The 17302-nt window shown below is 38.4% G+C and overlaps 1 protein-coding gene across 2 annotated transcripts in view; it reads left to right on the forward strand.

Annotated features, from left to right (window-relative positions):
- ENOX1 (ecto-NOX disulfide-thiol exchanger 1) overlaps positions 1 to 17302 on the forward strand; it is a 499678-nt gene that overhangs the window by 296787 nt on the left and 185589 nt on the right. For both annotated transcript variants that reach the window (XM_074961330.1, XM_074961339.1), the window contains 2 exons: positions 4728 to 4868; positions 5358 to 5495. In XM_074961330.1, coding sequence (XP_074817431.1) covers positions 4859 to 4868; positions 5358 to 5495 — 148 coding nt within the window. In that variant the 5' untranslated portion in view covers positions 4728 to 4858. The remainder of the gene's footprint in view (positions 1 to 4727; positions 4869 to 5357; positions 5496 to 17302) is intronic.

The raw sequence follows: 17302 nt of genomic DNA on the forward strand, positions 1-17302 counted from the left end.
AACCACTCAAGGACTCCAGCAATTTGGATCACTCAAAGGTACTACCTCTCCCATGCACCCCATACACCCCTATGAATCACAGTGGATGGAAACAAATGCTATAGACCTCTGGAAAGGTTGGAAATCCAGCTTGATCTGGTGGCTCATAAGATATCAGACCTTAAAAAGAGTCACATCATTCTGTCCACCCTCTTACCTTTTAATCCACCTGATTACAGTGGCCACTGTCTTTAGAACAGTTAATCAGCATCAGTGATGTTTATTATCTGAAAACTTGTAATCTTCATTTTTGGAAAGTTGATATCATCAATCCCCTCCTTGAGGCATGTAGTGATCATAGAAGTTACAGAGAGGTGAAGGGACTTGCCCGAAGTCACACAGCAGGCCAGCGGCAGAGGGTGGAATAGATCCTTCTCTTGACTGCCCAGTCCAGTCCTCATTGCCTCTGAAATTGCTGGCATCTTTGGTTGACCATTTTACCTGGGCATTCTGCTAGCAGTTTTGATAGTAGGGAGTTTAATTTGCTTTGTCATATTGCAGTTCAATTGTCTGGGGTGTTTATGGATATCTAAAGGGTAGGGTTTTAACTTAGCAATCTGTTGTGTTATTGAATTAGTTTTATGTTGTGTTAATCTCTTTGTCTCATGGCATTCATTGACTGTGATAATTGATGCACAATATATAACCAAGTTCTGTATTCACTTGGGTAACTGCATTCAATTGCCTGGTATAAAATATGAGTACTAAGTACAATCTGCTATGACTGAGAAGCTCTCATTGGAATGGACTTGTCGGCACTTTATCTTCCTGACAGCCTGTCTGAGGAAAGTCTAAAAGTCTCCCACAGCCCACCATGTAAGGATGGAGCATGGATATTTGCTTTGTGACTACGAAAAGAGAGATTGCCATAACTGTTCTGTGGTCTTTTTAGAGTTCTGTTTGTGTTTACTGCATTGGGCATTAATACTGTGTTAATTGGAAGCTCCATAAAAATAAAAAATATACAGAAGGCTTTCTCCAATTTTCTCCTCTATATTATTTTTAGGGCTAGATTCAGCTCAGTGGAGATACTGACCTGAGTAAAGTTACTCATGCGCATGAGTGTTTGCAGAATCAGAACATTTATTTTGAATGCCTTCATGTTACTAATATTTAAAAGAGCATCAATTGGTTTAAAATCATGGGCCAGCTCCCCTGCTGAGGGAAAACAGCCTCGCTCCCCAGGAACTCAATGGAACTATGCTGGTTTACATCAGGTGAGGATCTGTCCCCAAACAGTCTTAAACAAATTTCCCTCCCTATCTTATGAGTAACACCTTTAATTGTTAAAAGGGGGAGAATTTTTGAAAATTGAATACAGTTTTCATCCTTTATATCTGTTTGCTTGTTGCATTGCATACAGTGTGGTCAGTGAAAATAAAATAGTCCGCTTCACTTTTGTTTCTGGTTTGTATGACTTTCTAGCTCTGGTGCAGAGCAGTTCTGCAGTGTTCGTGTGGCAAAAACTGCAGGGAAATATTTAAAGCCACACAAAACTTTTTATTAAAAAAATCAAACTTTTCTTTTACTATTATGATTTGTAAAACTATTTTTTTACAAAACCTAAATGTTGAATCTAAACTGACTGTCGAGCATCTCTATAAGATTATTTTATGCAATATCATTTTGCATAATGTTAATGCAATGTAAGAATTTTGCTCCCACAAAGATTCTGTATTGAGAAAGAAGAACAGATCAATATCTTGTATTGTACCAGCACTGTTCTCAATACTATAGCTACAGTTTTGTCAATGCTGCCATTATATATCAATTTTTGGGTGGAGTTTCTTTAAGGATTTTTAGAATTAGTAGTTTCTAACTCCAGAGTCCAGTCCTGTGCTTCTCTTTTGCATCTGTCACCAGTTTAATGTACATCATTTTGCAGAATGTTCAACAAGGAGCTTAGGTGCACAGATTTGTTATTCAGCTCTATTTCACTGACAAAATAGCCTGCAGCAATTCTTGGTTAGAGGAGATCAGTTCAGCTTCAGGCTTTGGCTTACCTTGTGACTTTTTGTCTTTCACCCTTCCTGCGGCTATTTTCTTCTTCTTAGCGTATGTGCAACGTGCCTCAGGTGGCATGTGATCAGGATTCATCACCGAATTTGGTCTGCTGGTTGGATCATTAGTTTCCCTGGCCCGGGTACTGACAGGGAGCATGTCATTAATGTCCAGCTGGTCAGGGAGAAAGCAAAGCATCCCTGAGCTACGTGGGAGAAGCTGTGGGCACTTTAAAACCAGGAGTTCCCCAGATTCATAACCAGAGCTAGTGATACTGTTCAATAAGTGAATCACAAATATTTTCATGAATTAACACAATTAATTTCCTTTGCTGTTATTTGTGCAGTGATATTATTCATTTTCTGCAACTCGTGGTTTATTCAAGAAAATGTTCATAAACCCCCAAAGTTTCAGGCATTTTAGCATGAGTGGTGATTTGCCACTCATCATTCTACTGCCACTCATCATTCTACTGTCACTCATCATTCTCCTGTTTAAAATTTCTCTTGTCCAGTCAAGAAGCAGAAGCCATACTCAAGTGATTTAGCTGACCAGCAGTGCATCCCAATAACACATGGTAAAAGACACTGTCAAAACAAATAGTTTGCAAGCTGCCAATAGGCAGAAATTTGTTTACTTAAAATGTTCAGCATTTACTTGTGAAAAGTAACACATGTAGAAGTCAGGACTGAATTGTGAATGATTCATAAAAAGGAAAGAGGATGTACTGAATGTCAGATAACTTATCGACAGCAAATAATTCGACCAGCTCTAACTTTGAAATGGATGTTAGTGGCCAAAAATTTGTCATCTGAGGCAGATGAAGGAGCTAAATATGGATTTAAGGAGCTGCAGTTTAGGCAACCACTTTTCAACATCTCAGTATGTAGCTTGCTTGATGAAAGTCACCCTCTGTTCAGAGAATCCTGTGACCTCTGGCCAGTGTTTTTCGTAAGTAGTGATTGTAGTTAAAATGTCAGTGTTATCATAGCACAATAAAGACATGACATAGCAAGGTCAAATACTGAAATATGATAAATATTGAGGTTTTAAGTAGACCCAGTGTGCCCCAGAACAAAATATGTTTTAACTTAGTAAAAGTGCCCATTTGTAAGTTACAACATTTTATAAATGTGCAGAGTTAACTCATTACATTACGTGATTTTTTTTTTTTACTTGTATGGCTTTTAAGGTGATCACCTTTATATGACATGAGTTGTAATTATAGCTCCATGCCTCTGCGTTACTTATGGGAGGGAGGCCATTTGTACAACCATGTTAACCTTTCTGGTTTATATTATATTCACATAATATTAGAAGATAAAAGTGTGGGGAGAATTAATCTAAAATATAGTCTCATCACTTTTATTATGTCTTTTCTAAAGATGAAATATTGAGCTTAACAAACTGGAAACCACACGCTTAATGTCTATTAAGTAATTTTCATAAAGAAAATGAGCTCCAAACTATTTTCCAAAAAGGCACCTAAAATTTTTTTCTCAAACCCACATTTACACTTATGTGTGTTTGGTTGTTTACGTAAACATTTTGTCTGTGCAATTAGCCTTTAGCCCAAACAAATGTGAGATTTGCACATTCAAATTCTCTATATGCATTTTTGGATTCTCTTTTGCAAATCTTATCCTTAAAGCCTCCTTTTGCTTCCAGTGAAATTAATTCCAAAACTTCAGCTGACTTCTGTGATGAAAGACTGGGCTTAAGGTTTGAACCAGCCAAGCACAATTAAATCAATGGGAATTTTTCCATTGACTTCAATGAGCTTTGGATCAAGCTTTTAGTGCTCTTACACAGCAGTGAAGCAATCATGACAGACTGTAAAGGCTCCAAAAAACCCACTGCAGTCTGTTACGTAAGTAATGCATAAAAGGCCTAAAATAGGCTTAGATATGTGCTTATCTCAAGCAAAATAAATATTTGCTCTCTCTACCGTAAGAATTTGAAGGTGTTGTTATAATCAAAGTTGTCACCTCTCAGTTTGGTTACATGCTTTATTTTCTTTTCTTCAAATCCTTTTAATTATCAGAAATACGCAGACAAATGAGAGTCACAGACAAAAGAATTACCTTTATGTAAAATTTATGTTGCAACAGAAACCTGACAAAAGCAAAGACATTTCAGACGGAGGCTGGATGTGCCCCCATTCCTTCACATTGGTGTCACTTTGTGGGCTCAGGATATTGTGTTTGTTAAAGAAAGTATGTCTTCCTTAACATTGCAAGCCCTTCCTGGTTAGTGTTCCACTCTTAAAGTTATTCCTTCGTCTGAAAACATATTTAACAGGCAACTGTTTCCTCGAAACTCACAACATCAATTAATTTTTAACTTTTAAAAAAATTCATATGCAGCCCAAGTATGTCCTTTCAATTGATGCCGGCATGCCGAGGTGGCTGTGCAGGTACTGATAAAACCTAATTTGTGAAGGCTTTTCAGCCAGAGGCAAGACATCTGATAGGTTCATACATGGGCACCATTTATTCAGTAAGCAAGGATCCAGGTTAGTTGAAACTCCTTCACTAACACCTGATGAAGGTGTATAACTGAACTGGATTTGGAGATCCAACTGTGAGTAGATAGGAACTTCATATAGATTTCAGTCAGGGCATGCTGTTTTGAAATTAGTCTTTAAAATCAGCATTTAATATCTGATTACTTGTGTTTTCTTGCAGCGCCTAATGAACTGTGTGTGGACTCTGCATTCAGTGACAGACATATTTTCCCATTGCAAGATGTTATTAATACAGTAGTGGATACGTTCCTACGTGAAGTCAGTCAGTGACAAAAGGAACCAGTTTAAACGATGGCTGCAGGTAAACATCTGCACTATGCAGTGGCCACCAAAAATATTGTTGCTAAAACGATTAGTGATAATTAACTTTTGTTTTCAAATGGAACTTAATAATCTTTTTCCTAAGACAAGTAATATTGGTGTGACCTCTTTTTTACATACAGTTGCCTAAAAAATGTCTTTAATGTTTCTTTAATAAACTACCCGGTACATGTCATGAGAAATATGTCCCTTCTTTGAATATGTGGAAATTTCATGCTGTGTATTTCCATAGAAACATTTGCCATTGATTAGGTAGTCTTAAATTATAAGCTCTTTTGAGCAGGATCGTATCTTCTCTTACTGCTATACAGCACCTAGTAATTTTATGGGTGCTCCAAAAAGATGTATCATAATAATAAAAAAGTTGATTATTTTTGGTGAGATTTATTTATGTCTCAAATACCCTTTTTTCTGTTACAATTTGTGGCATATTGACTTTTAAACTCAGAATTTGTCTCTTTTGCCACAGCCGCTGATGGTTTGGGAAGTACAACTATAGATACCACACAACTTAATATGTCAGTCACTGATCCAACAGCTTGGGCTACCGCTATGAATAACCTCGGGATGGTTCCAGTAGGATTAGCTGGACAACAGCTTGTGACAGGTAAGATTTCTGTTAGAGATTTGTTGCATGTGTCTATGGATTTTTTTCAATCTTTTTATAAACATCTGGAATCATTTCTGAAGACAGGTGTATTTTTATAGTCTCAGAACAATTTTTGTAGGTGCACAGCTTCTATGATTAATATTGCATACTATGTATTAGTTTCTTTGTATAATGGGTATGTAATCCATACCGTGTTTTAACCAAGTGGAACAGCCAAAATCTTTGGGGAAATCAGAGTTCTAACCATTGATCTCCGGGCTCTATGCTGGGTCTAGGTTAGGGAGGGGATCAAGAGACGTACTTAGTCTTTGAGAGAGAGCTGATTTTCCTTTCCAGTAGCTTTCCTTGAGGTTTTGCCAAGGAATAGTGTGGGCAGTGGCTGCAAGGAAGATGGTTGTGCTGACAAAAGAAAGTGTAGCTATAAATAGATTCGAAAAAAATGTGAATCACATGCAATTCGTATCCACTGGTAACATCAGCTAACTGAAAGAGAGAAGCAATCCCGTTCTTCTAACTTTTTTGAACACCATAATTAATTTTCAAGGGCTATTATTCTTTGACTTTCTCATTTCATTTACAGCTTGTGAGAGCTCTGTAGTGGATCACTTAATCTTTCTAGCAATAATAAAAATATTATTTTGCCCATCACAAACATTGAAGGTTCAATCCTGCTCCCATTGAAATTAGTTGATTTCGGTAGGAGCGGGATCGCGTCAAAATGAATTAAGCTTCACAACACTCTTGTGAGGTACATACAATGGGCCAGATCCACAGCTGATGTAAATCAGCTTAGCACTCTGTAAGAAAGATAGGGTATAAAAATAACCTTAGGTAAGCAACTGCTTAACTGATTATTCGTACCACCTTGCTTATGGTTCTTGATTGCTTAACTAGAGAAAAGGACTCGAAAGATTAATTTAGTTTTATAGAGTTTCATGAAATATCCTTATCAACAGGAATTAATAGCACAGAATATAAGAAGTATTGGATTATGATTTGGCTAACATAAACTAGTAAAATTTGTCAGTATAACCATGTAGGTTTTCAGAATCAAATTATACAAAGACAATAGAAAATAACACGTATACTCAATCACTATGTTGGGAAAGTATTGTTGTCGTTTTTTAATTTTGGCTAAGGGCACGTCTATACAGAAAAAAAAAAAAAAACCCTGCGGCAGCAAGTGTCAGAGCCCGGGTCAACTGACTCCAGGTTGCAGGGCTTGCGCTATGGAGCTAAAAAGAGCAGTATGGACGTTTCCACTCAGGCTGGAGCCCAAACCTGACAGCCCCACCGCCCTGACCTCCTCAGGGTTCAGAGTCAGAACTCCAGCCCAAGCAGGGATGTTTACATTGCTATTTGCAGCCCCATACCATGAACCCTGAGTCAATTGAGACTTGCTGCTGCAGGTTTGCTTGCTTGCTTGTTTGTTTGTTTTGTTTTTTTTTGCAGTGTGGTCAGGTGTCCTTATAAATACACATTTTGGTTTTAGCTCCTTTTATTTACTGACTCTTTCAGCATAGGCGTATTTCAGTAACTCGATAGCACAAACATGTTTGATTGCAAACATTAGCCTTACTTCTTCGCTTTATCACTTAAACTAAAAGAAATCGATATGAACGCAGCTCCCTTCTTTTCTAACAGGATTGCCCATGAGGTAAACCCTGTCATTGAAATTTACAATATTTTGCCCAAAGCTGTATCACTTATAGTTGACTTCCCTTTTATACACATTTTAATTATAATATTAAATTCCATCAAGTTCCCTATTTTACAACTCTATCTGGCATATCATAAGATATCAGTGTTTGATATTAATTTAATAGATATTTTTTAATTCATTCACCGACAGGGAAAAAGGGGAAGTCTCTTTAGCTGCACTTGCTCTTTTAGAAAAGAAATGTCTTTGAAGAAATCCAGCTATTAGACCTGAGGTTTTTCTTCTCGTAGGCCTTCATTCTATCTTTTCTAAAGGGCCTTTTCTAAAGGGCCTGGGCAAATCTTAAAATGTAATAACTCATAATTTTGGGGCCCTAGTTACTGCAGCTATGTCTGCCTCCTAGGGGATTTGTGAAGTTAAATTTTTGGCTATCCTTTCTGAAATTAGGCAGTGAATGGAATTATGCCAATTTACACTAGCTGAGGCTCTGGCCCAGAATTACCCAACTTATAGATGGGTAAACTAAGACACAGAGAAGTTAGGTTATTAGTCCAGAATCACACAACCAGTCAGTCCAGAGCAGGAAATATAGCTGGTGTAGATCTTGGGTTGATTCCCAGTCCCCTGCTATAACCATTAGATACACTGTTTTCCCAACTATACAGCTGTACCTTGTCTTAAATTCTTCATCCACTTGGGACATTGGTGTTCAGTTGTGCAGTAAACTAGAGAGTCACACACTTCATTGCTTATGTAGGCCGAACTGTACACCCAGTGAGGGAGAGCAACATATTAAGCTGCTGCCTGTTATGTATAGGCAGTAGGTGGTGTGGAGATTTCTCTGCCTGTGGTACCAAATGAGCATCCTATGGGCCTGATTTTCCAATGAAGGCTTTTCCAGTTTTCAAATTTTCACGAAAAGCAATAGGGTTCTGCCTGTTGATGCCTAGAACAGTCTCTAAAGAAATTTGAATTGATCAGATGTGTTGTTCAAAAGCTATTATGTCACAGATAGAAATGCCATCAAGTTGAGTATAGGGCTTTGCTTCGCTTGACCTATAAATAAGTGCCCTCTAGAAACAAACTAGCCCAGTGCTGTTTTGATGTGCTTTACTGAACTTTGACTTTATATCTCCCTTCATATTATTTCCTTGTGTGAGGATCTCAAGGGCTTCAGTTTCTCACCCTGATTGCTGCTAGTTTATTTTTGGAACTATTTTTTACCACCTATATTAGGAGCACTGCTTGGATCAGTTAATATTTGTATAGCACTTTTAAAGTGTAAAATGTGGCATAAGTGATAAGTATTAATTGCTAGAGTGGAATATCTCCTTATTTCCAGCTAGGAATAGAAGAGTCCCCTTCTCTCATGCCTTTTGCTTTCCTATGCATAAAACTATGTACAGTAGAATCTCAGCGTTATGAACAGCAGAGTTACAAACTGACCAGTCAACCGCACACCTCATTTGGAACCAGAAGTATGCAATCAGGCAGCAGAGACCAAAAAAAAAAAAAAAAAAGCAAATATTCTACAGCACAGTATTGTGTTAAATGTAAACTACTAAAAAAATAAAGGGAAAGTTTAAAAAAGATTTGATGAGGTAAGGAAACTGTTTCTGTGCTTGTTCCATTTAAATTTTTCTTGTGCATAGTAAAGTTTCAAAGCTGTATTAAGTCGATGTTCTGTTGTAAACTTTTGAAAGAACAACCATAGCGTTTTGTTCAGATTTACAAATATTTCAGAGTTACGAACAGCCTCCATTCCCGAGATGTTCATAATGCTGAAGTTCTACTGTATTATGTATTTCCCAAAGTAAATAGGTGCTTTGACATTTCACTCACCCCTCTCCATGATTTTGAGTTTTGACATTTTTCACCATGACAAAACCACGATTTTCACAATACTTTGCATGAAAAGAATTATAGCTCTACTGGTATGGCACATTTATCTGCACTGAATTACATTTTCCATCCATTGTTTTAGCCCAAGTACTTAAATGGTTCTTCACCCTTCCTGAGTCTGGTGTTCATGATTTATGTTAATCCTCGTGATACGTTAAACTTCTTCAGCATTTATACTTTGCTTTCAGTAACCTCATCAACAGTATTTCTACAAACAAAAAAAGAGGAGACCCCTATGGAATCCCAGCACTAACTTCTTTCTAGCGCTAAAAAGACCTGTTTCTGGCTGTTTTTATTTTCCTGCCTGGTGCCAATAAGGAATGCAGTAAATACCTTAGACTGAGTTTAGGTTGAGAATTATCTTGCATGTGAAATGTTACCTAAGCTAGCACAGTCTGAAATTCTGACTACAGTACAACTTGTGTTGTCCTGGTGCATCAACTTTGTCTACAATCCTTGAGTTTCCCCAAAAGATATTCAGGCATGGCTTTCCCTTCCTGAAGGCCATGCTGGCTGTTACTAAGTTGCAGAGCTTTCCCCTCCACTTTTCCTCCATTTGATCTGCTCAAACTGTTTTAAGCTTTTTCTTCCTTTCCTCAGCTGATGTTAATTTAGTTGCTCTGTAGTACCCCAGAACTTGTGTCTTGTAATAGAATTATGCTGGCCACTTGGCAGCTTGCAGAACTCTCTCCTGAACTGAGAATTTGTAAAAATGACAACTTAAGCTTCTGCAATATCTGGTCAATTTTCCTATAAGTCTGGGATGTGTGTTGTCTGGTCCTAGTGACTAATCAATTTTAAGCACTGCTAACCTTTTAATACCTGTTTAGATGTTATCGGTACACATTTCATTCCTTATCTCCTAGTGCCGTAAATTTTGATTTTTGATCTAGGCAAATGTCAGAGCCTTTCATTTGTAAAGATGGATTCCTGTGAATACATGAATAACATCTCTTCTGTTTCTATATTATTTGCTTCTACTTGTTATTTAGAAGGCTCATCATTTTTGGTTATATTTGGCTACTGCATTACATATAATTTAATGTATGTATTTTTACATTATATATATATATTGTGACAGGGTCAGGCCAGATGGCAACAGGAGGGTAATAGAAGGCAGATATATTAGCCCTAGGTTAAGTAGGTCCCTTTTCCCTGAGTAAGGTAAGAGGGAAGGTTCCAGAACAATCAGGAACCTTCTGGAGATAATTAAGACAGACAGGCTGATTAGAACACCTGCAGCCAATCAAGAAGCTGCTAGAATCAATTAAGGCAGGCTAATCAGGGCACCTGGGTTTAATAAAAAGGAACTCACTTCAGTTTGTGGTGCACGTGTAAGGAGCTGGGAGCACGAGGCGCTAGGAGCTGAGAGTGGGAACACATACTGTTGGAGGACTGAGGAGTACACGCATTATCAGACACCAGGAGGAAGGTCCTATGGTGAGGATAAAGATGATGTTGGGAGGAGGCCATGGGGAAGTAGCCCAGGGAGTTGTAGCTGTTGCACAGATGTTCCAGGAGGCACTCTAGACAGCTGCATTCCACAGGGTCCTGGGCTGGAACCCGGAGTAGAGGGCGGGTCCGGGTTGCCCCCAAACCTCCCAACTCCTGGTCAGACACAGGAGGAGTTGACCTGGACTGTGGGTTCACGAAAATGGTCAAACTGAGAACTACCGTGAAGCTCCAAGGTGAGCAAATCCGCCAATAAGCACAAGATCCACCAAGGTAGAGAAGGAACTTTGTCATATATATATATATATAATAATGAATTTAGTTTAATTGTTAAAGATTGATGCAGTATAGTTCTAAGTATAGGGGTTCTAAGCCCCTCTCTTCAGTAGGTTGTAAGTTTTCCAAAAAATTACCTTTGCGGCTGAAATTTCTCATGCTTGGTCTCAGCCTAGAGGTGAACATTTTCTGGAAAGGTTGGAGCAAATCTATTAAACAGCGTTTAAATTATCCAAGCACTAAAATTGGTGTTTTCCACACTTTGAGACTTTGAGAAATATTGTCAGTTTCTTCTATGTGCTGCATCTTTTGTATGATTTGAAGCCCTCCCCATTCACTCAGTGGGAGTCACAGCAATTCTGATACTCCACTGCCCACTATTTAATGTATTTAGAGTGATTTTTGAAAAAATGTTATCGATCACAGATCATTGGAGAGACTTATTTTGGTTTGCAGTGGAAATTTTTCAAAGTAATTTTAGCTGAATATTGTCATTTTAGGGTTGTGTTTGCCTCAGCAAGTTGTATCAGATCACCCTGTTTTCTGAAAGGCAACATGCTGTCAGATGAGTGATTTATTTCTCCTATTTCTTTCCGATTGTTCTTTTGGTTCTAGGCCATCATTGTGAATATAGTGAATTAGCTTGCGTATTTATTCATCGAGACTAATTTTAAGTTTAGGAGACTGTTGAAGAAAAATTTGCCACAGTTTGTGAATCTAAGATGGTGGATGGGCAAAAATGTTGAAAATATAAATAAAAGTGAGGATGGGTATAGTTGCCTGAAAGTCACACACCTGGACACCCTTAGAAGCTTATTTAATGTCTTTGTGCACACATGTGCTGTGTGATAAATAAAACAAAAACCACAAGTCCAGACTGTGACGGGTTCCCCCGGGGGTGTCACCTGGAATTGGGGTAACACTGAGCCCCCGTGACCCACCAGCCTGGGCTCCCTCTCACACTATGCTGCTGTGACAAGCTGCAAGGCTCTCCAAGCTTGTTCTTTCACCAGCATACACACAGGTAGGGACAACCCAACTGCAGTACTTACAGGCTGCTGTGATCAGCTCTGCATGGGGAGGCTACAGCTAAGGAACTGCTCAGCTGCTCAAGAGCATAACCCCCCTCTGAAGGGTAAACCCAAAATTATACTGTCTTGCACTGCACAGAGATCTGTACAGTGTAAGCTCATGAAATTCGCCCCCTCCCTCAATATGAAGAAGGATATTCAAGAGCTTTCTGCACCTAGTTAGGATTTCCACAAACTGGTTTTAGACACAACAAAAACAAGTTTATTAACTACAGAAGATAGGTTGTAAGTGATTATAAGGGATAGCAAACAGATCAAAACTGATTACCTAGCAAACAAAGAAAACATGCAAACTAAGCTTAATATACTAAAGAGATTGGATATGAGTAGCAAATTCTTACCCTAAATGATGATTTAAGCAGTCTGCAGAGATTCTTGAGGGGCCAGCCACACTTGCTTACAGCTTTAAACCCCAGGTATTTCTTTCACAGGTTTATAATCCCTCTAGCCTGGGTCCAGCACTTCCCCCAGTTCAGTCCTTGTTCCTCAGGTGTTTCCAGGAGTCTCTTTGGGCGGGGAGTCAGTGAAGAACCACAATGACGTCACTCCCCTGCCTTAAATAGCTTTTACATATGGCAGGATCCCTTTGTCTCCAAGCTTGGTTTCCACGCCTTTCAGTGGATAAACACTGGTATTCCAAGTTGGAGTCCAGTACCAGGTGATCTGGTCACATGCCCTGTAGTGTCATAGCAGCCAAGACTCGATGCTACAAACAGCCTCACTCAGGAAGGCTCCCCAGGTGTAAACACATTTGTAATATATACATCAACAATATTCCTAACTTCAGATACCAAAATGATACATGCATACAAGTAGGATAATCATATTCAGTAAATCATAACCTTTCCACTGATATTGTATATGACTCATCTTGCATAAAATACATCATAATTATGCCATACTCATATCATAATAATATTACTATAAAGAATGTGGGGCGTAGTGTCACACACACGTTCACAAAGAGAGTTATACACTGATCTATAAAGTAATTTATTCCTGGCAAATTACACCATCTGTCTATTAATTGACCTGTATGCCTGAAAACTGAGATCACTATGGTTCCTAGAATCTTATATCATAAAAAGTCAGAAAACAGATGACTCAAGCACTGTTTGTGGAAAAATGCAGATTCAGACTTAAAGAATGGCTTAAAGAATTCCTTTAGCCTTCTCCCTTGACTCATCTCTTTTCCGCCATAACAATTGCTGAAGCATGCCTAGGGGAGCTATTCCAGACCACAAATCATCTTGTCCTGATGTCAGTAATATTAATTGTTGTTTTTATTAAAACGTTTTGCTTATGGTTTTGTTTTTGTACTAATTTTTGTAAAGTAAATGAAAAAAAAATCTTACAGAACGGAGGACATAGTGGCCATGTCTAGCAGTTCCCCCAAAGATGGAAGATGTACTGCGACCGCTAGTGAAGACCCTGAGAGGAGGTCACTTGGCCAGCAGGCTTTGCCCCATCCTGGTGGATATACAACTGGTGAAAATGTGCCACACGTTCTTCATCCCCAGTTTCAATGGTTGCTGTGAGCTATACTTAGGAATAAATACAGCAGTCTACTGACACAGCAATGTAGGTCACTGGGAGCTTATTACCTTGCTGCTCCAGACTCTACATTGGCTTGCAACTTAACACTGGAACAAATTCAACGGTCTAAGTCTTAATCTTCAAAACCTTCAATGGGCTTTCCTAAAGCTTTGTGGTTACAGGATCTTAGGAAGATCCTTCTTTAGAAATCATGGCTTCAGATCATTCATATAGTACAAAGAGGGGAAAAATCATGGCTTCAGACATTTATATAATACAAAGTGGGGAAAAAATCAGGGGCACACTAGAGAAAATAAATAAGCAGAGTTCCCTAATTTTATTCTAGTTCCTTTTTGTGTGCTGTACTTGCACAGTTATTATTGTGGACATGCTGGGTTTTATTGAAGAGGAGGAAGAGCAAAGACTGACAGAGTTTAAGTTCCCTGAATATGCAATCAAGATAACCAAAGGAAAGGGACACCCAGTATACCATAAAGGTATAGAAGACTAAAGCTTCCACACTACTAAAACAATTTATTACATTCTCAAGACTTGAGAAAGCATTAAGAATAGAAGAGGGAATGTCAGAATGCAAATATGTGGAGCCACTCGGAACATCAATAAAGAAATCTCACGTATCAGTGTAACAGGTTGGTTTTTTCATTGACCCAAAAAGCACCTGCTGAGTTAATCACACTTTCTGTAATGTGAGTGTTACACAAGGAGATTTCACACCAGGAGACTTCAATCCTAATATACTAGGAACAGACACGACTAGGTTACAAAAAAGGAGAGTCATCTAAAGGGGAGAGTAAATGTGTCTGAGATACTAAGAGCCTTTGATAATGCTATTCAGTGTGAGCATTCCTCTTAGGTCATTTCAAGTCCTCTGTATCGGTCCTTACTTGAAGCCAAGGGTAAAGATAATGGTTAAAGTTTGTTCAGCATTTAGAAATGAGTTGTACGTTTAAAATAAAAGTTGTAACTTTTGTATTAGGGCTAAATGCCCCCAAATAAACAGAACTAGAAGGGCTAGCCAGGGCATCTTAGCACATCTGTGTATTGAAGGAATGCACTTAATGTAAAATTCATGCTGTATATTGTAGGTTTTGTATTCCGTTATATTCCTCTCTTCTGTTGTACTGTGCTAGCTTGTGGCCTGAGACCCTTTGAGGGAAGGAACATGCCAACTTTTATTATAAAGTGCTAGGTACATGTTTGGTGCCATATAATTCATACTTTTTAAAAATTCTAGCTGCTGTTTCTAACAACAAAAATTCCTGTTTTAACTGAAATTAAAAACACAGAAAATATTCTATTCAGGTTAAGGTTTTATAAAACTTTTTTTCATCCTTTTAGTTTAATTTGAGGGCAATGTTCCTTTATAGTTATTATTTTTTCTCTTTCCCCCCCCCAAGTCTCAATAAAGAACAGATCACAAACAATCACCAACATCCTACTATACAAAATAATCCAGCATGTTCTGTGGGACAGTTTCATTCCCACCATTCATTCATGCTGGAACACAGATTATTAATAGTACTTGACATTTGTATAACTCCTCCAGTCAAAGGATCTCTAATTCCCTTTTCAACATTAGTGAACTAAGACTGACTCCTATGCCATAGGTAGAGAAGTATTATCCCCATTTTGCAAATGGGGAAACTGAGGCACAGTGAGATTGTGGTTCACTCAGGGCCACACAGGAAGTCTATAGCGGTGTCGGGAATAGAACACTGGTCTTATGACTCTCAGTCTTATGCTTCTACCACAAGATGACCTTTCTTCTTAGTCTGCCTGTGGTGAGGTAAAGTACTACTTAATCCAATGGTTTGATAGCATTGTGTGGTTTCAGTTAAATAATAGATTTACCTGACCATGTTTCTTCCATGCTCCACTGGTGGTGAATATGGGTATGACATCACCAGCAATCACACAGAGTAATATTTTATGGAACAGGAGGCAGCTGGTCACCTACAGACTTCTCTTAGTGGACACAGAAGAGCAAAAAACAATGACATTTAACCAGTCAGATAAGTTGAAATACTTTCTGATCTGTATTTAGACTGTGTTCTGTGCCCAAGTATTGGAGTTACTGTCTTACTATGGTTTCAAGAATTTGATATAGCCTCATTACAAGCAAGTCCCTTGCTGATGTGTACGTATTCAGATTCTTCACCATCAGGAATTTTACAAAAAGATAAAAGCTGTATTGACTCTAAATGCTTTCCATTGTTAATTAATCTTCATCTTCCCGTACCCACAAAAATAATAATATTATTATTAATAGTAAAAATAATAATTTATTTTATTTATTTGTATTAGGGTAGCATCTAGAGGCCTATTGTACTAGGCACTGTACAAATATAGAACAAAGTCAGTCCCTGCCCCAAATTGCTTAGAGTCTAAGTGAGAGAAGGTAGGTGAGACAAGCTTGTCTCTCACCAACAGGAGATGGTCCAATAAAGATATTACCTCATCCCCTTGTCACTCTAATATCCTGGCACCAAAATGGCTAAAACACCGCTGAAAATTACAGTCTAAGTGTAAGACAGTAGACGAGTGGATAAAACAAATAGATGGGAGAGCACAAGGAAAGAGTGAGATGACACTAGTCAAGATGAAAAGTTGTCACACTAAAGCAGTTGCCTAACCATTGTCTAGTTCCCACGGTAGTTTTAGGGAGGGATTTGCAGGAAGGCAATGAGGTGGCTTTGCTGACATTTTCAGGGTGCTCCTGGCAGACGGTGCTTGTTGGAAATCTTTTTTGAATGGGTGATCAAAATTGGCATCATTTGTGGAACAAAGGTTGGAGTCGAGATCTCAGTGCCACGTAATAGGAGATAGGTAAAGCAGGGATAGGCACAGTTCATGTTAAATGTTTCTTAAACTCATTTTGTGCTCTCTGCTATCATTGTCTTGCTCAATTACTTATTCCTTATTTTACTCTTTGGTGAAATTATTATGGCCAACTTCCCTGTTTAATGTTTATTACCTAGTCTTTAGATTGTCCCTAATCAAGCAATGCTTTTAGCAATTTTATGAATGCCTTTCAGGACCGTTAAAATGTAGGCCTCGATCCTTAGGCATGCATACGTGTTTGCAGGATCGGACCCTTACATAGTAGCCTAGGAATGGAAGGAGTCCCTAGGCCCCTCTTGTCTAGGAAAGTTGGTGATACTCTTCCATCTCAAGCCTTTTTTTTTTTTTTTTGACTTTTTAAACTTTGAAAAATGTACCAGAGAAGAGCAATATCAAAAATTAAATAAAAACCCCACAAAGACCGAAAAAAAAATTAGGAGGGCAAAAGAGAGAAATATGGCTGGTTTAAATTAAAACCTCTTGACATTCAGAGTATCTATTCCAGAGCACAAAGCTAACCACTGCCCATTTAATGTATTACATTCCGTGTATTCATCTGTTTTTTGCTGAAATGCACTTCAGTACTTCAGCAGTGTAGCAACCTACATGGAACCTGGAGGAAGGACCATGGGCTGCAGGAGGAAGGAGTTTGGAGAACGAGTGCTGTGTGAGATGGCTAGGAATGTGAAAATATAGTTGGAGCTGTTCTGAAAAATGCTGATTTAATATAGACTGATTATTTTAATTAGAGTGGGGTCCTCTCATGTTGTTACCCAGCACTCGGCCCATGAAACAGTCTCAACTGAAAGTTCATTCCTGTGATTCACGACCCCCTGAAAAATAAAATACCTCCTTAAATTCTTCCTATATGTATTGCCTTTTAACACTGTGTCTCTTAGTTCTGGTCCATCTAATTACCTCAAGTATGTCATCAAGCTTAATTTTATAACAACCCTTAGTTAGTTCAGGCATGTCACCACTGATTTATTGACTCCCAAAGCTAAGGCCTTTCAGTCTTGAGACTC

The sequence above is a fragment of the Natator depressus genome, chromosome 1 (assembly GCF_965152275.1).
Source record: "Natator depressus isolate rNatDep1 chromosome 1, rNatDep2.hap1, whole genome shotgun sequence".
NCBI lineage: Eukaryota > Metazoa > Chordata > Testudines > Cheloniidae > Natator > Natator depressus.